Source organism: Thalassophryne amazonica, chromosome 14 (genome assembly GCF_902500255.1).
Source record: "Thalassophryne amazonica chromosome 14, fThaAma1.1, whole genome shotgun sequence".
Classification (NCBI taxonomy): Eukaryota; Metazoa; Chordata; class Actinopteri; order Batrachoidiformes; family Batrachoididae; genus Thalassophryne; species Thalassophryne amazonica.
This window is the reverse complement of record NC_047116.1, coordinates 1,094,520-1,117,881: the sequence shown is the minus strand read 5'-3', so window position 1 is coordinate 1,117,881 and position 23,362 is coordinate 1,094,520. Positions and strand designations below refer to the sequence as shown.

At 46.4% G+C, this 23,362-nt stretch overlaps 1 protein-coding gene across 1 annotated transcript in view; it reads right to left on the bottom strand.

Annotated features, from left to right (window-relative positions):
- itga4 (integrin alpha 4) overlaps positions 1 to 23,362 on the bottom strand; it is a 259,368-nt gene that overhangs the window by 221,319 nt on the left and 14,687 nt on the right. Inside the window, exons 2-3 of the mRNA XM_034186123.1 lie at positions 21,524 to 21,719; positions 20,984 to 21,102 (exon numbers count right to left, since the gene is read on the bottom strand). Of these exons, the coding sequence (XP_034042014.1) occupies positions 20,984 to 21,102; positions 21,524 to 21,719 (315 nt within the window). The remainder of the gene's footprint in view (positions 1 to 20,983; positions 21,103 to 21,523; positions 21,720 to 23,362) is intronic.

Sequence of the window (23,362 nt, the reverse complement as noted above, 5' to 3'; positions counted from 1 at the left end):
AGCCAAGATAAGAAAAAAGAGATTAAACAACAAATTGATGACATGTTGGTCGCGGAGGGCGTGTTTCCTCCTGTTGCTTGGGTTGGCTCTCACTGCGGTATTGTATCACTTCCTGTTCCGGAGCACAGCGGTGTTTGCTGTATCTGTTAGCTGTTTAATCTGCGTAGTTAGATTGATCTAGATAACTAGATAACGATTTGTTGTGTAGTGTAATCTTCACGTGCCTTAACTAAAGCACTCCCTCTGCTGAATCACCTCTAAATTATTTACACATTATTCACTTCGTGTGTTTTTAGGAATCCGCTAGCTTAGCGCAGCTACTAGCTCTTAGCCGGTTTAGCATGGTGGCTTCTCCTGTCTCTCCGGCACTTTTCTGCTCTGGGTGTGAAATGTTTAGTTATTCCTCGGCCTCCTTTAGCAGTAACGGTACTTGTAATAAGTGTAGCTTATTCGTAGCTTTGGAGGCCAGGCTGGGCGAATTGGAGACTCGGCTCCGCACCGTGGAAAATTCTACAGCTAGCCAGGCCCCTGTAGTCGGTGCGGACCAAGGTAGCCGCCGTTAGTTCCCTTCCGGCAGATCCCGAGCAGCCGGGAAAGCAGGCCGACTGGGTGACTGTGAGGAGGAAGCGTAGTTCTAAACAGAAGCCCCGTGTACACCGCCAACCCGTTCACATTTCTAACCATTTTTCCCCACTCAGCGACACACCCGCCGAGGATCAAACTCTGGTTATTGGCGACTCTGTTTTGAGAAATGTGAAGTTAGCGACACCAGCAACCATAGTCAATTGTCTTCCGGGGGCCAGAGCAGGCGTAAATTTGGCTTTGAGTGGTGTCCAAAAAATGAGGTGGGCTTCATAGATAATTGGCAAAGCTTCTGGGGAAAACCTGGTCTTGTTAGGAGAGACGGCATCCATCCCACTTTGGATGGAGCAGCTCTCATTTCTAGAAATCTGGCCAATTTTCTTAAATCCTCCAAACCGTGACTATCCAGGGTTGGGACCAGGAAGCAGAGTTGTAGTCTTACACACCTCTCTGCAGCTTCTCTCCCCCTGCCATCCCCTCATTACCCCATCCCCGTAGAGACGGTGCCTGCTCCCAGACCACCAATAACCAGCAAAAATCTATTTAAGCATAAAAATTCAAAAAGAAAAAATAATATAGCACATTCAACTGCACCACAGACTAAAACAGTTAAATGTGGTCTATTAAACATTAGGTCTCTCTCTTCTAAGTCCCTGTTAGTAAATGATATAATAATTGATCAACATATTGATTTATTCTGCCTTACAGAAACCTGGTTACAGCAGGATGAATATGTTAGTTTAACATTGGTTGGCTCTCACTGCGGTACTGTATCACTTCCTGTTCCGGAGCACAGCGGTGTTTTTCTGTATCTGTTAGCTGTTTAATCTGCGCAGTTAGATTGATCTAGTTATCTAGATTACGATTTGTTTCCCAGTGTAATCTTTACGTGCCTTAACTAAAGCACTCCTTCTGCTGAATCACCTCTAAATTATTCACTTTGCGTGTTTTTAGGAATCCGCTAGGTTAGCGTAGCTATTAGCTCTTAGCCGATTTAGCATGGCAGCTTCTCCTGTCTCTCCCACACTTTTCTGCTCTGGGTGTGAAATGTTTAGTTATTCCTCGGCCTCCTTTAGCAGTAATGGTACTTGTAATAAGTGTAGCTTATTCGTAGCTTTGGAGGCCAGGCTGGGCGAATTGGAGACTCGGCTCCGCACCGTGGAAAATTCTACAGCTAGCCAGGCCCCTGTAGTCGGTGCGGACCAAGGTAGCTTAGCCGCCATTAGTTCCCCCCTGGCAGATCCCAAGCAGGCTGACTGGGTGACTGTGAGGAGGAAGCGTAGTTCTAAACAGAAGCCCCGTGTACACCGCCAACCCGTTCACATTTCTAACCGTTTTTCCCCACTCAACGACACACCCGCCGAGGATCAAACTCTGGTTATTGGCGACTCTGTTTTGAGAAATGTGAAGTTATCGACACCAGCAACCATAGTCAATTGTCTTCCGGGGGCCAGAGCAGGCGACATTGAAGGAAATTTGAAACTGCTGGCTAAGGCTAAGCGTAAATTTGGTAAGATTGTAATTCACGTCAGCAGTAATGACACCCGGTTACGCCAATCGGAGGTCACTAAAATTAACATTAAATCGGTGTGTAACTTTGCAAAAACAATGTCGGACTCTGTAGTTTTCTCTGGGCCCCTCCCCAATCGGACCGGGAGTGACATGTTTAGCCGCCTGTTCTCCTTGAATTGCTGGCTGTCTGAGTGGTGTCCAAAAAATGAGGTGGGCTTCATAGATAATTGGCAAAGCTTCTGGGGAAAACCTGGTCTTGTTAGGAGAGACGGCATCCATCCCACTTTGGATGGAGCAGCTCTCATTTCTAGAAATCTGGCCAATTTTCTTAAATCCTCCAAACCGTGACTATCCAGGGTTGGGACCAGGAAGCAGAGTTGTAGTCTTACACACCTCTCTGCAGCTTCTCTCCCCCTGCCATCCCCTCATTACCCCATCCCCGTAGAGACGGTGCCTGCTCCCAGACCACCAACAACCAGCAAAAATCTATTTAAGCATAAAAATTCAAAAAGAAAAAATAATATAGCACCTTCAACTGCACCACAGACTAAAACAGTTAAATGTGGTCTATTAAACATTAGGTCTCTCTCTTCTAAGTCCCTGTTGGTAAATGATATAATAATTGATCAACATATTGATTTATTCTGCCTAACAGAAACCTGGTTACAGCAGGATGAATATGTTAGTTTAAATGAGTCAACACCCCCGAGTCACACTAACTGTCAGAATGCTCGTAGCACGGGCCGAGGAGGAGGATTAGCAGCAATCTTCCATTCCAGCTTATTAATTAATCAAAAACCCAGACAGAGCTTTAATTCATTTGAAAGCTTGTCTCTTAGTCTTGTCCATCCAAATTGGAAGTCCCAAAAACCAGTTTTATTTGTTATTATCTATCGTCCACCTGGTCGTTACTGTGAGTTTCTCTGTGAATTTTCAGACCTTTTGTCTGACTTAGTGCTTAGCTCAGATAAGATAATTATAGTGGGCGATTTTAACATCCACACAGATGCTGAGAATGACAGCCTCAACACTGCATTTAATCTATTATTAGACTCTATTGGCTTTGCTCAAAAAGTAAATGAGTCCACCCACCACTTTAATCATATCTTAGATCTTGTTCTGACTTATGGTATGGAAATAGAAGACTTAACAGTATTCCCTGAAAACTCCCTTCTGTCTGATCATTTCTTAATAACATTTACATTTACTCTGATGGACTACCCAGCAGTGGGGAATAAGTTTCATTACACTAGAAGTCTTTCAGAAAGCGCTGTAACTAGGTTTAAGGATATGATTCCTTCTTTATGTTCTCTAATGCCATATACCAACACAGTGCAGAGTAGCTACCTAAACTCTGTAAGGGAGATAGAGTATCTCGTCAATAGTTTTACATCCTCATTGAAGACAACTTTGGATGCTGTAGCTCCTCTGAAAAAGAGAGCTTTAAATCAGAAGTGCCTGACTCCGTGGTATAACTCACAAACTCGCAGCTTAAAGCAGATAACCCGTAAGTTGGAGAGGAAATGGCGTCTCACTAATTTAGAAGATCTTCACTTAGCCTGGAAAAAGAGTCTGTTGCTCTATAAAAAAGCCCTCCGTAAAGCTAGGACATCTTTCTACCCATCACTAATTGAAGAAAATAAGAACAACCCCAGGTTTCTTTTCAGCACTGTAGCCAGGCTGACAAAGAGTCAGAGCTCTATTGAGCTGAGTATTCCATTAACTTTAACTAGTAATGACTTCATGACTTTCTTTGCTAACAAAATTTTAACTATTAGATAAAAAATTACTCATAACCATCCCAAAGATGTATCGTTATCTTTGGCTGCTTTCAGTGATGCCGGTATTTGGTTAGACTCTTTCTCTCCGATTGTTCTGTCTGAGTTATTTTCATTAGTTACTTCATCCAAACCATCAACATGTTTATTAGACCCCATTCCTACCAGGCTGCTCAAGGAAGCCCTACCATTATTTAATGCTTCGATCTTAAATATGATCAATCTATCTTTGTTAGTTGGCTATGTACCACAGGCTTTTAAGGTGGCAGTAATTAAACCATTACTTAAAAAGCCATCACTTGACCCAGCTATCTTAGCTAATTATAGGCCAATCTCCAACCTTCCTTTTCTCTCAAAAATTCTTGAAAGGGTAGTTGTAAAACAGCTAACTGATCATCTGCAGAGGAATGGTCTATTTGAAGAGTTTCAGTCAGGTTTTAGAATTCATCATAGTACAGAAACAGCATTAGTGAAGGTTACAAATGATCTTCTTATGGCCTCGGACAGTGGACTCATCTCTGTGCTTGTTCTGTTAGACCTCAGTGCTGCTTTTGATACTGTTGACCATAAAATTTTATTACAGAGATTAGAGCATGTCATAGGTATTAAAGGCACTGCGCTGCGGTGGTTTGAATCATATTTGTCTAATAGATTACAATTTGTTCATGTAAATGGGGAATCTTCTTCACAGACTAAAGTTAATTATTGAGTTCCACAAGGTTCTGTGGTAGGACCAATTTTATTCACTTTATATATGCTTCCCTTAGGCAGTATTATTAGACGGTATTGCTTAAATTTTCATTGTTACGCAGATGATACCCAGCTTTATCTATCCATGAAGCCAGAGGACACACACCAATTAGCTAAACTGCAGGATTGTCTTACAGACATAAAGACATGGATGACCTCTAATTTCCTGCTTTTAAACTCAGATAAAACTGAAGTTATTGTACTTGGCCCCACAAATCTTAGAAACATGGTGTCTAACCAGATCCTTACTCTGGATGGCATTACCCTGACCTCTAGTAATACTGTGAGAAATCTTGGAGTCATTTTTGATCAGGATATGTCATTCAAAGCGCATATTAAACAAATATGTAGGACTGCTTTTTTGCATTTACGCAATATCTCTAAAATCAGAAAGGTCTTGTCTCAGAGTGATGCTGAAAAACTAATTCATGCATTTATTTCCTCTAGGCTGGACTATTGTAATTCATTATTATCAGGTTGTCCTAAAAGTTCCCTAAAAAGCCTTCAGTTAATTCAAAATGCTGCAGCTAGAGTACTGACGGGGACTAGAAGGAGAGAGCATATCTCACCCATATTGGCCTCTCTTCATTGGCTTCCTGTTAATTCTAGAATAGAATTTAAAATTCTTCTTCTTACTTATAAGGTTTTGAATAATCAGGTCCCATCTTATCTTAGGGACCTCGTAGTACCATATCACCCCAATAGAGCGCTTCGCTCTCAGACTGCAGGCTTACTTGTAGTTCCTAGGGTTTGTAAGAGTAGAATGGGAGGCAGAGCCTTCAGCTTTCAGGCTCCTCTCCTGTGGAACCAGCTCCCAATTCAGATCAGGGAGACAGACACCCTCTCTACTTTTAAGATTAGGCTTAAAACTTTCCTTTTTGCTAAAGCTTATAGTTAGGGCTGGATCAGGTGACCCTGAACCATCCCTTAGTTATGCTGCTATAGACGTAGACTGCTGGGGGGTTCCCATGATGCACTGAGTGTTTCTTTCTCTTTTTGCTCTGTATGCACCACTCTGCATTTAATCATTAGTGATCGATCTCTGCTCCCCTCCACAGCATGTCTTTTTCCTGGTTCTCTCCCTCAGCCCCAACCAGTCCCAGCAGAAGACTGCCCCTCCCTGAGCCTGGTTCTGCTGGAGGTTTCTTCCTGTTAAAAGGGAGTTTTTCCTTCCCACTGTAGCCAAGTGCTTGCTCACAGGGGGTCGTTTTGACCGTTGGGGTTTTACATAATTATTGTATGGCCTTGCCTTACAATATAAAGCGCCTTGGGGCAACTGTTTGTTGTGATTTGGCGCTATATAAAAAAATTGATTGATTGATTGATTGAAATGAGTCAACACCCCCAAGTCACACTAACTGCCAGAATGCTCGTAGCACGGGCCGTGGCAGAGGATTAGCAGCAATCTTCCATTCCAGCTTATTTGTTATGTGGGCCACTGAAGAGGAGGTACTGCTGGCCCACCACCACCAGAGGGCGCCCTGCTTGGAGTGCGGGCTCCAAGCTCGGGAGGGCGCCAGACCCAGAAGAAGTGACAGCTGTCACTCATGGCACCAGCTGTCACTCATCTACACCACTATATAAGCCGGACTGCAACTCCACCTCCCCGCCGAGAAATCAACTACCAAAGAGGTAATTTTCTCTGCTGACTCGAACGTTGAGTAATAATCTGAACTTCTTTTGCAGCCGTTATCCTGTGGTGTTTTGCCTTATCTGTGGGATTGGCATTTGGTGTGATCAGCGACGGCTTCGCCTCACACCCCAAACCAAGATAAGTGGTTAAACAGGAGCTGCACGAGTGTGTGATAAGAGGTGGAGGTGCTCCCTCCTAACTGAGTGCAGACTGTGGATTACTGAGTGTGCGACTTCACACTCATCCATCCTGTCTTGTTTTCTGCCAGCAGTACCAGGGTTGACAGCCGAAGACAGAGGCCACCTGGGGACTCGGGACTTGGCGGCTCCGGTGTTCTTCAGGCCGTTGGTGGTGGAAGCCGTGTGGGACGCGGCTCATCTCTCGTCGGGGGTCTTCTATCTTCGAGCCTGCCCACACGTCACCTGGTGTTAATTGACTACATATATTTTGTGTGTTTAGTTGTGTGTTGTCACAAAATTAAATTGTTACTTATTGGCTTATTCATTGTCCATTCCTTTGCGCCCCCTGTTGTGGGTCCGTGCTACGACACCTTCTCAACAGGATTTCTCGGCCATTCGTCATGGATTCTGAGGGGCATCAACCCGAGCTTGAACGGCCAATGGAAGAGCCAGGAGCGCAGGCGTCAGCAGGAGGCGTGTTGAGTGAGCTGCAGCAGATTTTAACCGCCTTCACGGCTCGGATGGATTTGGTGACCGAGCAGAATGATCTCCTTAACCGGAGGGTGGAGGCTCTCACCGCCAGGGTGGAAGCGCACGATCAGGGCGCTACTGCAGCCACTCCTCTTGCTGGTCCTGGGCCCGTAACAGACGTTCCACTGGTCGTTCAACGACCCCCCCCCCACCGTCCCCTGAAGCATACATAAGCCCTCCGGAACCGTACGGAGGCTGTGTTGAGACGTGCACAGACTTCCTCATGCAGTGTTCGCTCGTCTTTTCACAGCGTCCTGTCATGTACGAGTCAGACGCCAGCCGGGTGGCTTATGTTATTAATCTGCTTCGAGGAGAGGCACGCGCCTGGGCTATGGCGCTTTGGGAGCAGAATTCACAGCTCCTAACGTCTTATGCTGGGTTTGTACGGGAGTTCAAACAAGTTTTTGACCATCCCAACAGAGGCGAGACCGCTTCGAGCGTGCTGCTGTCAATGAGACAGGGGCGTCGCAGCGCAGCCGAGTATGCAGTCAACTTCCGCAACGCGGCAGCGAGGTCCAGCTGGAATAACGTTGCGCTCCGCGCCGCCTTCATAAATGGACTGTCTCCGGTCCTGAAGGAGCACCTGCTGGCTAAGGAGGAACCGCGGGATTTTGACGGGCTTGTTGATTTGGTTAAATGCTTAGACAACCGTTTGAATGAGCATCGTCGGGAGCAGGCAGGGGGGCGTGACCGGGCACGAGCCGTCCCTCCCCCTTCCGGTTCCGAAAGGGTGACGTCGTCCCCACGCTTCACTGCCAGAGAGCTCCGTGTGGCTACAGCTCCCCCTGCTGAGGAGGCTTTGGACACGAGCAGGGCCAAAGTAAAGACAAATGTCAGACAAAGGAGGCTGGCCCGCGGGGAGTGTTTTGTCTGTGGCTCTTGTGAGCATATGCAGAAGGACTGCCCCAAACGGTCAAAACTACAATGCCCGTCCTTAGAAACTGGGCTAAGGGTGGGCCATAACATGCACGCGGGGAAACCCCGCAAATCTGCATGAATCCCAGTAACGATCCTTTGTGGGGATCTAACCCTTCATGCCCCAGCACTGGTAGACACGGGGTCGGAAGGGAATCTGCTGGATAGCAGATGGGCAAAGGAAGTAGGGCTCCCCCTGGTGGCTCTGCCGTCACCATTGCAGGTGCGAGCGCTAGATGGCACCCTGCTTCCGTTAATCACACAGACACAGCCTGTGACCTTGGTTGTGTCTGGAAATCACAGGGAGGAGATCGTGTTCCATGTAACACCTTCTACCTCCCGAGTGATTTTGGGATTTCCATGGATGGTGAAGCACAATCCCCGGATAGATTGGCCGTCCGGGGTTGTGATGCAGTGGAGCAAAACCTGCCACCGGGAGTGTTTAGGATCCTCGGTTCCTCCCGGCATGACGGCTAATGAGGAGGTTAAAGTCCCCCCCAATCTATCGGCGGTGCCAAAGGAGTACCACGATCTCGCTGACGTCTTCAGCAAAGATCTGGCACTCACTCTTCCCCCGCACCGACCGTACGATTGTGCCATCGATTTGGTCCCGGGCGCTGAGTACCCGTCCAGTAGGTTGTACAACCTCTCACGTCCAGAACGCGAATCAATGGAGACCTACATCCGGGACTCTTTAGCTGCCGGGCTGATCCAGAACTCCACCTCCCCGATGGGTGCTGGTTTCTTTTTTGTGGGCAAAAAGGACGGCGGACTCCGTCCATGCATTGATTACAGAGGGCTGAACGAGATCACGGTTCGCAACCGATACCCGTTACCTCTGTTGGATTCAGTGTTCACGCCCCTGCATGGAGCCCAAATTTTCACAAAATTGGATCTTAGAAACGCGTACCACCTGGTTCGGATCCGGAAGGGAGACAAATGGAAGACGGCATTTAACACCCCGTTAGGTCACTTTGAGTACCTGGTCATGCCGTTCGGCCTCACTAACGCCCCCGCGATGTTCCAAGCTTTGGTAAATGACGTCTTGCGGGACTTCCTGCATCGGTTCGTCTTCGTATATCTGGACGATATACTCATCTTTTCCCTGGACCCTGAGACCCATGTCCAGCATGTACGTCAGGTCCTACAGCGGTTGTTGGAGAACCGGCTGTTTGTGAAGGGCGAGAAGTGCGAGTTCCACCGCACTTCTTTGTCCTTCCTGGGGTTCATCATCTCCTCCAACTCCGTCGCCCCTGATCCGGCCAAGGTTGCGGCGGTGAGAGATTGGCCCCAACCAACAAGCCGCAGGAAACTACAGCAGTTCCTCGGCTTTGCAAATTTCTACAGGAGGTTCATTAAAGGCTACAGTCAGGTAGTTAGCCCCCTGACTGCCCTGACCTCCACCAAGGTCCCCTTCACCTGGTCGGATCGGTGCGAAGCCGCGTTCAAGGAGTTGAAACGCCGGTTCTCGACTGCACCAGTTCTGGTGCAGCCTGATCCTGATCGCCAGTACATAGTGGAAGTGGACGCCTCTGACTCAGGGATAGGAGTCGTGCTGTCCCAGAGCATGGAGGCTGATAAGGTTCTCCATCCTTGTGCCTATTTTTCCCGCAGGTTGACCCCAGCTGAACGGAACTATGACGTCGGCAATCGGGAGCTCCTCGCGGTGAAGGAGGCTCTTGAAGAGTGGAGACACCTGCTGGAGGGGGCGTCGTTGCCTTTCACGGACCATCGGAACCTGGAGTACATCCGGACCGCCAAGCGGCTGAACCCCAGGCAAGCCCGCTGGTCTCTGTTCTTCGGGCGCTTTGACTTCCGGATCACGTACCGCCCCGGGACCAAAAACCAAAAATCTGATGCGTTGTCCCGGGTGCACGAAGAAGAAGCCAAGGCGGGGCTGTCGAACCCCACCGAGACCATCATCCCCGAGTCCACTGTCGTGGCCTCCCTCACCTGGGACGTGGAGAAGACCGTCTGGGAGGCCCTGGCAAGGAGCCCGGACCCGGGAACCGGCCCCAAGAACAGAATGTACGTCCCACCAGAGGCCAGAGCCGCCGTATTGGACTTCTATCACGGATCCAAGCTCTGCTGTCATCCAGGCCTGTACCATCTGCGCCAGGGGCAAGGATCGGAAGACCTTGGGACTCCTCCAACCCCTGCCGGTGCCTCACCGCCCCTGGTCTCACATCGGCCTGGACTTCATCACGGGCCTCCCGCCGTCCCAGGGCAACACCATCATTCTCACGATAGTGGACCGGTTCTCCAAGGCGGCCCACTTCGTGGCCCTCCCGAAGCTCCCGACGGCCCAGGAGACGGCAGACCTCCTGGTCCACCATGTCATGCGGCTGCATGGGATACCATCGGACATCGTATCAGATCGTGGTCCCCAGTTCTCTTTGCAAGTTTGGAGGAGTTTCTGTAAGGAGCTGGGGGCCACCGTGAGCCTCTCGTCCGGATACCACCCCCAGACAAACAGCCAGGCAGAGCGGGCTAACCAGGAGCTGGAGCAGGCCCTTCGCTGCGTCACCTCCGCGCGCCCGGCGGACTGGAGTCACCATCTGGCCTGGATCGAGTTTGCCCATAACAGCCAAGTCTCGTCTGCTACCGGCCTCTCCCCTTTTGAGGCATGTTTGGGGTACCAGCCCCCATTGTTCCCGCTGGTGGAGGGAGAGGTCGGTGTGCCCTCGGTCCAGGCCCACCTCAGGAGGTGCCGCCGGGTGTGGCGGACCGCCCGCTCTGCCCTGTTAAAGGCCCGGACGAGGGCCAAGACCCATGCGGACCGCCGGCGTTCCCCGGCCCCCACATACCAGCCCGGGCAGGTGGTGTGGCTTTCAACAAAGGACATCCCCCTCTGTGTGGACTCCCCTAAGTTGAAAGACAGATACATAGGACCATTCAAAATCATCAAAATCATCAACCCGGCCGCAGTGAAGCTCCAACTCCCAGCTTCACTGCGGAGCCACCCTGTGTTCCATGTGTCCCGCCTCAAGCCACACAACACCTCGCCCCTCTGTGTAGCTGGACCTACGCCGCCTCCTGCCCGGCTCATCGACGGGGAGCCTGCTTGGACAGTCCGCAGGCTCCTGGACGTCCGTCATAAGGGCCGGGGGTTCCAATATCTGGTGGACTGGGAGGGGTATGGACCTGAAGAACACTCCTGGGTGAAGAGGAGCTTCATCCTGGACCCGACCCTCCTGGCCGATTTCTACAAGAGACACCCGGACAAGCCAGGTCGGGCGCCAGGAGGCGCCCGTTGAGGGGGGGGTCCTGTTATGTGGGCCGCTGAAGAGGAGGTACTGCTGGCCCACCACCACCAGAGGGCGCCCTGCTTGGAGTGCGGGCTCCAAGCACGGGAGGGCGCCAGACCCAGAAGAAGTGACAGCTGTCACTCATGGCACCAGCTGTCACTCATCTACACCACTATATAAGCCGGACTGCAACTCCACCTCCCCGCCGAGAAATCAACTACCGAAGAGGTAATTTTCTCTGCTGACTCGAACGTTGAGTAATAATCTGAACTTCTTTTGCAGCCATTATCCTGTGGTGTTTTGCCTTATCTGTGGGATTGGCGTTTGGTGTGATCAGCGACGGCTTCGCCTCACACCCCAAACCAAGATAAGTGGTTAAACAGGAGCTGCACGAGTGTGTGATTGGAGGTGGAGGTGCTCCCTCCTAACTGATTGCAGACTGTGGATTACTGAGTGTGCGACTTCACACTCATCCATCCTGTCTTGTGTTCTGCCAGCAGTACCAGGGTCGACAGCCGAAGACAGAGGCCACCTGGGGACTCGGGACTTGGCGGCTCCGGTGTTCTTCAGGCCGTTGGTGGTGGAAGCCGTGTGGGACGCGGCTCATCTCTCGTCGGGGGTCTTCTATCTTCGAGCCTGCCCACACGTCACCTGGTGTTAATTGACTACATATATTTTGTGTGTTTAGTTGTGTGTTGTCACAACATTAAATTGTTACTTATTGGCTTATTCATTGTCCATTCCTTTGCGCCCCCTGTTGTGGGTCCGTGCTACGACACCTTCTCAACATTATTAATTAATCAAAAACCCAGACAGAGCTTTAATTCATTTGAAAGCTTGACTCTTAGTCTTGTCCATCCAAATTGGAAGTCCCAAAAACCAGTTTTATTTGTTATTATCTATCGTCCACCTGGTCGTTACTGTGAGTTTCTCTGTGAATTTTCAGACCATTTGTCTGACTTCGTGCTTAGCTCAGATAAGATAATTATAGTGGGCGATTTTAACATCCACACAGATGCTGAGAATGACAGCCTCAACACTGCATTTAATCTATTATTAGACTCTATTGGCTTTGCTCAAAATGTAAATGAGTCCACCCACCACTTTAATCATATCTTAGATCTTGTTCTGACTTATGGTATGGAAATTGAAGACTTAACAGTATTCCCTGAAAACTCCCTTCTGTCTGATCATTTCTTAATAACATTTACATTTACTCTGATGGACTACCCAGCAGTGGGGAATAAGTTTCATTACACTAGAAGTCTTTCAGAAAACGCTGTAACTAGGTTTAAGGATATGATTCCTTCTTTATGTTCTCTAATGCCATATACCAACACAGGGCAGAGTAGCTACCTAAACTCTGTAAGTGAGATAGAGTACCCATCAATCAATCAATTTTTATTTATATAGCGCCAAATCACAACAAACAGTTGCCCCAAGGCGCTTTATATTGTAAGGCAAAGCCATACAATAATTACGTAAAAACCCCAACGGTCAAAACGACCCCCTGTGAGCAAGCACTTGGCGACAGTGGGAAGGAAAAACTCCCTTTTAACAGGAAGAAACCTCCAGCAGAACCAGGCTCAGGGAGGGGCAGTCTTCTGCTGGGACTGGTTGGGGCTGAGGGAGAGAACCAGGAAAAAGACATGCTGTGGAGGGGAGCAGAGATCAATCACTAATGATTAAATGCAGAGTGGTGCATACAGAGCAAAAAGAGAAAGAAACACTCAGTGCATCATGGAAACCCCCCAGCAGTTTAAGTCTATAGCAGCATAACTAAGGGATGGTTCAGGGTCACCTGATCCAGCCCTAACTATAAGCTTTAGCAAAAAGGAAAGTTTTAAGCCTAATCTTAAAAGTAGAGAGGGTGCCTGTCTCCCTGATCTGAATTGGGAGCTGGTTCCACAGGAGAGGAGCCTGAAAGCTGAAGGCTCTGCCTCCCATTCTACTCTTACAAACCCTAGGAACTACAAGTAAGCCTGCAGTCTGAGAGCGAAGTGCTCTTTTGGGGTGATATGGTACTATGAGGTCCCTAAGATAAGATGGGACCTGATTATTCAAAACCTTATAAGTAAGAAGAAGAATTTTAAATTCTATTCTAGAATTAACAGGAAGCCAATGAAGAGAGGCCAATATGGGTGAGATATGCTCTCTCCTTCTAGTCCCCGTCAGTACTCTAGCTGCAGCATTTTGAATTAACTGAAGGCTTTTCAGGGAACTTTTAGGACAACCTGATAATAATGAATTACAATAGTCCAGCCTAGAGGAAATAAATGCATGAATTAGTTTTTCAGCATCACTCTGAGACAAGACCTTTCTAATTTTAGAGATATTGCGTAAATGCAAAAAAGCAGTTCTACATATTTGTTTAATATGCGCTTTGAATGACATATCCTGATCAAAAATGACTCCAAGATTTCTCACAATATTACTAGAGGTCAGGGTAATGCCATCCAGTGTAAGGATCTGGTTAGACACCATGTTTCTAAGATTTGTGGGGCCAAGTACAATAACTTCAGTTTTATCTGAGTTTAAAAGCAGGAAATTAGAGGTCATCCATGTCTTTATGTCTGTAAGACAATCCTGCAGTTTAGCTAATTGGTGTGTGTCCTCTGGCTTCATGGATAGATAAAGCTGGGTATCATCTGCGTAACAATGAAAATTTAAGCAATGCCGTCTAATAATACTGCCTAAGGGAAGCATGTATAAAGTGAATAAAATTGGTCCTAGCACAGAACCTTGTGGAACTCCATAATTAACCTTAGTCTGTGAAGAAGATTCCCCATTTACATGAACAAATTGTAATCTATTAGATAAATATGATTCAAACCACCGCAGCACAGTGCCTTTAATACCTATGGCATGCTCTAATCTCTGTAATAGTATCTCGTCAATAGTTTTACATCCTCATTGAAGACAACTTTGGATGCTGTAGCTCCTCAAAAAGAGAGCTTTAAATCAGAAGTGCCTGACTCCGTGGTATAACTCACAAACTCGCAGCTTAAAGCAGATAACCCGTAAGTTGGAGAGGAAATGGAGTCTCACTAATTTAGAAGATCTTCACTTAGCCTGGAAAAAGAGTCTGTTGCTCTATAAAAAAGCCCTCTGTAAAGTTAGGACAGCTTACTACTCATCACTAATTGAAGAAAATAAGAACAACCCCAGGTTTCTTTTCAGCACTGTAGCCAGGCTGACAAAGAGTCAGAGCTCTATTGAGCCGAGTATTCCATTAACTTTAACTAGTAATGACTTCATGACTTTCTCATACATACTTTACTCATAACCATCCCAAAGACGTATCGTTATCTTTGGCTGCTTTCAGTGATGCCGGTATTTGGTTAGACTCTTTCTCTCCGATTGTTCTGTCTGAGTTATTTTCATTAGTTACTTCCTCCAAACCATCAACATGTTTATTAGACCCCATTCCTACCAGGCTGCTCAAGGAAGCCCTACCATTATTTAATGTTTCGATCTTAAATATGATCAATCTATCTTTATTAGTTGGCTATGTACCACAGGCTTTTAAGGTGGCAGTAATTAAACCATTACTTAAAAAGCCATCACTTGACCCAGCTATCTTAGCTAATTATAGGCCAATCTCCAACCTTCCTTTTCTCTCAAAAATTCTTGAAAGGGTAGTTGTAAAACAGCTAACTGATCATCTGCAGAGGAATGGTCTATTTGAAGAGTTTCAGTCAAGTTTTAGAATTCATCATAGTACAGAAACAGCATTAGTGAAGGTTACAAATGATCTTCTTATGGCCTCAGACAGTGGACTTATCTCTGTGCTTGTTCTGTTAGACCTCAGTGCTGCTTTTGATACTGTTGACCATAAAATTTTATTACAGAGATTAGAGCATGCCATAGGTATTAAAGGCACTGCGCTGCGGTGGTTTGAATCATATTTATCTAATAGATTATAATTTGTTCATGTAAATGGGGAATCTTCTTCACAGACTAAGGTTAATTATGGATTTCCACAAGGTTCTGTGCTAGGATCAATTTTATTCACTTTACACATGCTTCCCTTAGGCAGTATTATTAGACGGTATTGCTTAAATTTTCATTGTTACGCAGATGATACCCAGCTTTATCTATCCATGAAGCCAGAGGACACACACCAATTAGCTAAACTGCAGGATTGTCTTACAGACATAAAGACATGGATGACCTCTAATTTCCTGCTTTTTAAACTCAGATAAAACTGAAGTTATTGTACTTGGCCCCACAAATCTTAGAAACATGGTGTCTAACCAGATCCTTACTCTGGATGGCATTACCCTGACCTCTAGTAATACTGTGAGAAATCTTGGAGTCATTTTTGATCAGGATATGTCATTCAAAGCGCATATTAAACAAATATGTAGGACTGCTTTTTTGCATTTGCGCAATATCTCTAAAATTAGAAAGGTCTTGTCTCAGAGTGATGCTGAAAAACTAATTCATGCATTTATTTCCTCTAGGCTGGACTATTGTAATTCATTATCAGGTTGTCCTAAAAGTTCCCTGAAAAGCCTTCAGTTAATTCAAAATGCTGCAGCTAGAGTACTGACGGGGACTAGAAGGAGAGAGCATATCTCACCCATATTGGCCTCTCTTCATTGGCTTCCTGTTAATTCTAGAATAGAATTTAAAATTCTTCTTCTTACTTATAAGGTTTTGAATAATCAGGTCCCATCTTATCTTAGGGACCTCATAGTACCATATCACCCCAATAGAGCGCTTTGCTCTCAGACTGCAGGCTTACTTGTAGTTCCTAGGGTTTGTAAGAGTAGAATGGGAGGCAGAGCCTTCAGCTTTCAGGCTCCTCTCCTGTGGAACCAGCTCCCAATTCAGATCAGGGAGACAGACACCCTCTCTACTTTTAAGATTAGGCTTAAAACTTTCCTTTTTGCTAAAGCTTATAGTTAGGGCTGGATCGGGTGACCCTGAACCATCCCTTAGTTATGCTGCTATAGACGTAGACTGCTGGGGGGTTCCCATGATGCACTGAGTGTTTCTTTCTCTTTTTGCTCTTTATGCACCACTCTGCATTTAATCATTAGTGATTGATCTCTGCTCTCTTCCACAGCATGTCTTTTTCCTGGTTCTCTCCCTCAGCCCCAACCAGTCCCAGCAGAAGACTGCCCCTCCCTGAGCCTGGTTCTGCTGGAGGTTTCTTCCTGTTAAAAGGGAGTTTTTCCTTCCCACTGTTGCCAAGTACTTGCTCACAGGGGGTCGTTTTGACCGTTGGGGTTTTTCTGTAATTATTGTATGGCCTTGCCTTACAATATAAAGTGCCTTGGGGCAACTGTTTGTTGTTATTTGGTGCTATATAAATAAAATTGATTTGATTTGTTGCATCAGAGGTGGTCCAGGTGGCAGCTGGGACAGCTGACGCTGATTTGAGCAAATTAGAGCTGCAGCTGGAAATGAAACGTTTGGAGATGAATCTGCGAGAGCAGGAAATGCAGGTTAATCTCGGGGAGAAAGAAATTCAGTTAGAACAATGTAAACTGGATTTGGAAGAAGCACAGAGACACGATGCGGCGCGTGTGTCTGTCGTGTGTCTGTTAATCCTGGTGAAGCAGACTTTGACATGAACAGGTTTATTAGATTTATCCCACCTTTTAATGACAAGGACGTGGATAAATATTTTATGTTTGAGCGCGTGGATGTTAAAGTGGCCGAGGGAGGTTTGGCCGTTGCTGCTGCAATGTGTGCTGACAGGTAAAGCTCAGGAGACGTGTGCTTTGTTGTCACTGGAATATACTTTGGTTCATGACAAAGTGAAAAGCGCCGTGGAGAGAAAATATGAGTTTGTGCCAGAGGCTTATAGACAGAAACTTTGGCGTTATAAAAAATCTGATCATCAAAATTATGTGGAGTTTGGACGTGTTAAAACTGCGTTGTTTGACCGTTGGTGCGCTGTGCAAAATGTTAAAAACTTTGATCAGCTGTGAGAGCTAATTTTGATGGAGTTCAGGACCTGTGTACCAGAAAGGATTGTAACTTACATCAGTGAGCAAAAGGCTGTGAAGGTCTCAGATGCTGCTCTTTTGGTGGATGAGTACGTATTGATTCATACGTCTTTTTCACAAAATGTGACTTCAAACTTGAGTCTTAGTTCCAATGGGCTAAGAGAGGGGCACTCGGAGGGCTTTGGTCAGTCCAGTTGGGTGAAACAGGGGGATGTAAAGAACTCTGTTTGGCGTGATAGTGATCAGGTGTATCATTATTGTCACAAGCGTGGGCACATTAAAGCAGATTGTGCTCTGCTGAAGTCAAGAATGTTTCTTAAGCCCAAAGAAGTAGGTTTAGCTGCACCGGTGCATAATGCTGTGGAACTAAAAATGGAGAACATGAGTTCTGAACCGTGTGACTCGTACCTGCCTTTCATCCGTGAGGGATTTGTCTCATTGGTGGGTGATGATAAAAAGGTGTGTGTCAAAATTTTGCGTGATACAGGGGCGTTTGACTCATTTATCTGAGCTGATGTGTTGCTGCTGTCTGGGGAATCGGAGACAGGCACGCGGGTTCCAGTTCGAGGGATGGGTCTTAATGTGCTCTTTGTGCCTTTGCATAAAGTGTCACTTGAGTGTGAACTGTATTGAAGCCAGTTCCATTGAGTCCAATTGAAGTTGCATCTGAACCATTTGAGCATTTGATAATTGATTGTGTGGGGTCTTTGCCTCAGTCAAGGTCGGGGTCATCATACTTGCTCACCGTGATGTGTCAGGCTACACAGTATCCAGCAGCTTATCCATTGCGGATGATAACTGCTAGGGCAGTGGTGTGAGCGCTTACTCAGTTTTTTTCTGTTTGACATTCCGAAGATCATACAGTCGGATCAGGGCAGTAACTTTACAACTCATCTGTTTGGCCAGGTCTTGAAGCAGCTCAGAGTGCGGCATAATAAAGCGACGGCTTTCCATCCTGAGTCACAAGGCACTTTGGAGCGTTTCCACCAGTGTTTGAAGTCGCTGTTGCGTGCTTACTGTACTGAGTTGGGGGGCGACTGGTTTGCCTTGGCTGATGCTGGCTGTTCGTGAGGTCACTCAAGAGAGTACTGGGTTCAGTCCAAATGAGTTGGTCTTTGTATATTCAGTGAAAGGTCCTTTGGCTGTAGTGGCAGACAGATTAAAGGAGCCAAATCCACCTAAAAATCTGATAGATTATGTTAATGGATTCAGACGGCGCTTGTATGATGCAAGAGATTTGGTCAAGTTGAAAATGACTGCTGCACAGAATCAAATGAAGTCTTTGTTAGGCGTTTGGAGGTGCGTTCATTTTTGCCGGGTGACCAAGTGTTGGCTCTTTGTCCGGTCATCACATCACCTTTTCAAGCAAAGTTTAGTGGTCCTTACACTGTGCTTGAAAAACTTTCTGATCAAAATGATTTAATCTCAATGTCTGAACACAGGAAAAAGCAATAAGTGTGTCATGTCAACTTGTTGAAACCTTACTATTCCAGAGAGGAGTCACAGCCAACGGAGGATGCTGAGGCTTCGGCGGTATGTATGGCAAGTAGATCTACTGGGATGCTTGACAGGTCTGGTACCTTGGACAGCTCACTGCCACTGAGACCGAGGGGAGTGACAGTGAAGCTGGTACTTTGGACAGTGCTCTTGTACAGGGATGTCTGAAGAATTCAGAAGTCTTGTCAAACTTGGATGTGTTGCTTGGTCATTTGCCTAGGTGTCAGGCTGAACAGGTGTGATTTGATAAATCATTTTCCATGCTTGTTTTCAGATATATCGGGGCGCACACATCTTACTGAGCATGATATTGATGTGGGGGATGCTGGGCCGATTAAGCAGCGCTTTTACAGAATCAGTTTGGATAAACGCAAGCATCTGGAAGGGGAGGTAAAATATTTGTTGGAGAATGGCATTGCGGAGCCAAGCGTGCCGAATTTGGCATCTCCATGTATTTTGGCTCCTAAATCAGATAATACCTCGCGTTTTTGTTCTGATTTTCGTAAGCTTAATGCGGTTACAAAACCAGATTGTTTTCCTTTGCAGAGAATGGATGACTGCATGGACCAGGTGGGTTCTGCCAAGTGCGTGAGTAAATTTGATCTCTTGAAGGGCTACTGGCAAGTGCCGTTGTCTAAGCGTGCACGCGAGGTGTCTGCATTTGTTACTCTGTCAGGCTTGTTTTCCTACACAGTGATGCCGTTTGGACTTAGAAATGCACCAGCTATGTTCCAAAGGTTGATGAATGCTATTGTGGGCGACATGTCTGGTTGTGCGGTGTATCTGGATGATGTGGTGGTTTATTCGGTCACCTGGGAAGAACATTTGGAGCGCATGGAGGAGCTTTTCACTCATCTGGCGAGGCTGACTGTCAGTCTTGCAAAATGTGAGTTTGTGAGGGCAACTGTTACCTATTTGGGTCGTGTAGTTGGTCGGGGGAAAGTTTGCCCTGTTGCGGCTAAAGTTCAAGCAGTGGAGGAATCTCCTGTTCCCAGTACTAAGAGAGAACTTATGTGTTTTCTTGGACTGGTTGGTTACTATTGGTGTTTTTGTAAGAACTTTTCCTCAGCTAACTAACTTGTGCAAAGATGCTAAATTTGTCTGGTCTTCTCTTTGTCAGCAGGCATTTGAGAGTGTGAAGAAGCTCCTCTGTGCAGATCCGGTGTTGGCTGCCCCACGTTTAAACGAACCATTTCAGTTGTATGTGGATGCAAGTCATGTGGGGGTGGAGCGGTCCTGATGCAGTTGGATAGTTCAGGTGTGGATAGACCTGTTAGCTATTTTTCAAAGAAATTTGATAAACATCAGCTAAATTACTCAACTGTGGAAAAAGACACACTTGCGTTAATTTTGGCCTTGAAGCACTTTGAGGTGTATTTGGGTGGTGCGGACAAAATTACTGTATATACTGATCATAATCCACTCGTTTTAGGCCTCAGTTAAAGTGCCTAACTTGCGTTTGATTCGTTGGTCCTTGTGCATCCAGCCATACGTATAATCTGGACATAACATATATTCAGGGAAAAAAATTCTGGTAGCGGATGCCTTGTCGTGCGCCCTGGTTTAAGTACCACATTTCACAGCGTCCTTAGGACCTGTGTTTTATGGGGGGTGTGACGGCCCCTGCCTTCTTAATGTATTTGTGTGTTGTTTAATGTGTCTGTTTGTCTTGAGGTCTCGGCCACCTGGGAGGTGCTGATTAGACTTCCTGTTAGGGGAGCTATAAAAGGAGGGAGTTTCTGCTTTTTCTCTCTCTCTCCCTCTTCTTCTGGCACCTCCTCTCTTTCTATCTCTCCTGGATTGCTGGTTGGGGAGCGGCTGTGTCTGATCCTGGTCTTGGTCCTGGTTCTGGTGCTGGTCTGGGTTCGTCTTGCCACGTCCGTTCACTCTTCTTTTCTTTTATCCTCTTATTTTATAATAAAGTTCCCGTAATGGTTTTAAAAAGACTGTGCTTCCGTGTGGGCCTCAGTGTTTGTTGCAGCCTGTGAGGGGGGGTGGGGGTGCTTTTCATACACAGCTTCACTCTGTGAATGAAACAGCTCCAGTGGTCACTTGACAAACTGAGCTTGGAGCCAGAGTTGTCCACCCCCCCCCCAGGCCATGTGTCACCGATAATGTCCATCCAACATAATTGTCCTTTAAGCAACAAACCCGTGCACTCCTGTGGATGTGTGACGGGGGAGGACCCGGCACATCCACGTCTTCTGTCAGGACAAAACATGTACATTTAGAAAAGCAAAAACCAGGTCTAAAGCCCAGCTCTGTTCAGAACTGCACAAAGAGCACAAGAACCAGGTCACTGTGTGTCAGCGGCCTCACGTACACTCGGTGTGCACTGATGCTGATCTTTCAGCAGTTTGTCAACGAACACACAATCACAGGGACAGGGACACACCTGGATGCATGTCTTGGCAGGTTTGGCGCTCGGCAGTGATTCTGCAGCGGTAAACAGCTCCTGGAGATCGAGCCAACGGGCTGAAGGACTTGTTAGCTACCGGAGCTCCAACCACCAACCTGAGATGTCATAGAGGGACAGTTGAGAAGACGTGAACTTCTTTACAGTGATGTCCATCGGGCCTCTAAGTATTTCACTTTTTTTTTCTTTTTTTTTTGCAGTTTTGTCTCTTGATATCACCACAATGGCTTTGAAATAAAACATCAATATTAAAATTATTTCCATCAATCACTAAGAAATACAAAGTGTGGTACTGTGCAGTGTTTCTCTGGGACCTAGTTCTCAAAAACTGAGTGCAAGAAGAAGAGTGAGGGAAGCTACCAAGTCTCCCAGACAACCCTGAAGGTTTCTGTGGCTGTGACTGCACAAACTGTGCATCACAGGTGGACCAGAGGAGCTTTACCGGACACTCAAGCAGCTCAAATCTACACTCGTGTCTCTGCAGAGAAAAGCTGAACTACAACAGATCCAAATCCTGACCAGGTCTGAGCTCCATGGCGATGCAGTGCAACCGAGTATCCGAACATGGACTTTGAAGGGCCGCTGAACTCCAGACTGTGCTCTTGGTCCACACTGTAGCTTGCTGCACCATCGAACAGAAGCAAGACGACGATCAAACCCGCATTCAGGATCATTTCCAGGCTGCGGTTCTGCCACAATCCAGAGGAACACATGACTGAGGAGACACACACACACACAGAGAGAGAGCAGGAAATGACCATGAACCACCTTGGGATACCATGTGGAAACAACTCCTGGGCCTGAAGATGGCCACCACTGACATTTGACCCCAAGAACCTCGAGTTTCTCAGAAATGATACACACATACACATGGACACCCACACACATACATATACACAATCACACAGACATTCAAATCATATCAATTTTATTTATATAGCGCCAAATCACAACAAACAGTTGCCCCAAGGCGCTTTATATTGTAAGGCAAAGCCATACGATAATTATGTAAAAACCCCAACGGTCAAAACGACCCCCTGTGAGCAAGCACTTGGCGACAGTGGGAAGGAAAAACTCCCTTTTAACAGGAAGAAACCTCCAGCAGAACCAGGCTCAGGGAGGGGCAGTCTTCTGCTGGGACTGGTTGGGGCTGAGGGAGAGAACCAGGAAAAAGACATGCTGTGGAGGGGAGCAGAGATCAATCACTAATGATTAAATGCAGAGTGGTGCATACAGAGCAAAAAGAGAAAGAAACACTCAGTGCATCATGGGAACCCCCCAGCAGTCTACGTCTATAGCAGCATAACTAAGGGATGGTTCAGGGTCACATGATCCAGCCCTAACTATAAGCTTTAGCAAAAAGGAAAGTTTTAAGCCTAATCTTAAAAGTAGAGAGGGTGTCTGTCTCCCTGATCTGAATTGGGAGCTGGTTCCACAGGAGAGGAGCCTGAAAGCTGAAGGCTCTGCCTCCCATTCTACTCTTACAAACCCTAGGAACTACAAGTAAGCCTGCAGTCTGAGAGCGAAGCGCTCTATTGGGGTGATACGGTACTACGAGGTCCCTAAGATAAGATGGGACCTGATTATTCAAAACCTTATAAGTAAGAAGAAGAATTTTAAATTCTATTCTAGAATTAACAGGAAGCCAATGAAGAGAGGCCAATATGGGTGAGATATGCTCTCTCCTTCTAGTCCCCGTCAGTACTCTAGCTGCAGCATTTTGAATGAACTGAAGGCTTTTTAGGGAACTTTTAGGACAACCTGATAATAATGAATTACAATAGTCCAGCCTAGAGGAAATAAATGCATGAATTAGTTTTTCAGCATCACTCTGAGACAAGACCTTTCTAATTTTAGAGATATTGCGTAAATGCAAAAAAGCAGTCCTACATATTTGTTTAATATGGGCTTTGAATGACATATCCTGATCAAAAATGACTCCAAGATTTCTCACAGTATTACTAGAGGTCAGGGTAATGCCATCCAGAGTAAGGATCTGGTTAGACACCATGTTTCTAAGATTTGTGGGGCCAAGTACAATAACTTCAGTTTTATCTGAGTTTAAAAGCAGGAAATTAGAGGTCATCTATGTCTTTATGTCTGTAAGACAATCCTGCAGTTTAGCTAATTGGTGCGTGTCCTCTGGCTTCATGGATAGATAAAGCTGGGTATCATCTGCGTAACAATGAAAATTTAAGCAATACCGTCTAATAATACTGCCTAAGGGAAGAATGTATAAAGTGAATAAAATTGGTCCTAGCACAGAACCTTGTGGAACTCCATAATTAACTTTAGTCTGTGAAGAAGATTCCCCATTTACATGAACAAATTGTAATCTATTAGATAAATATACATACA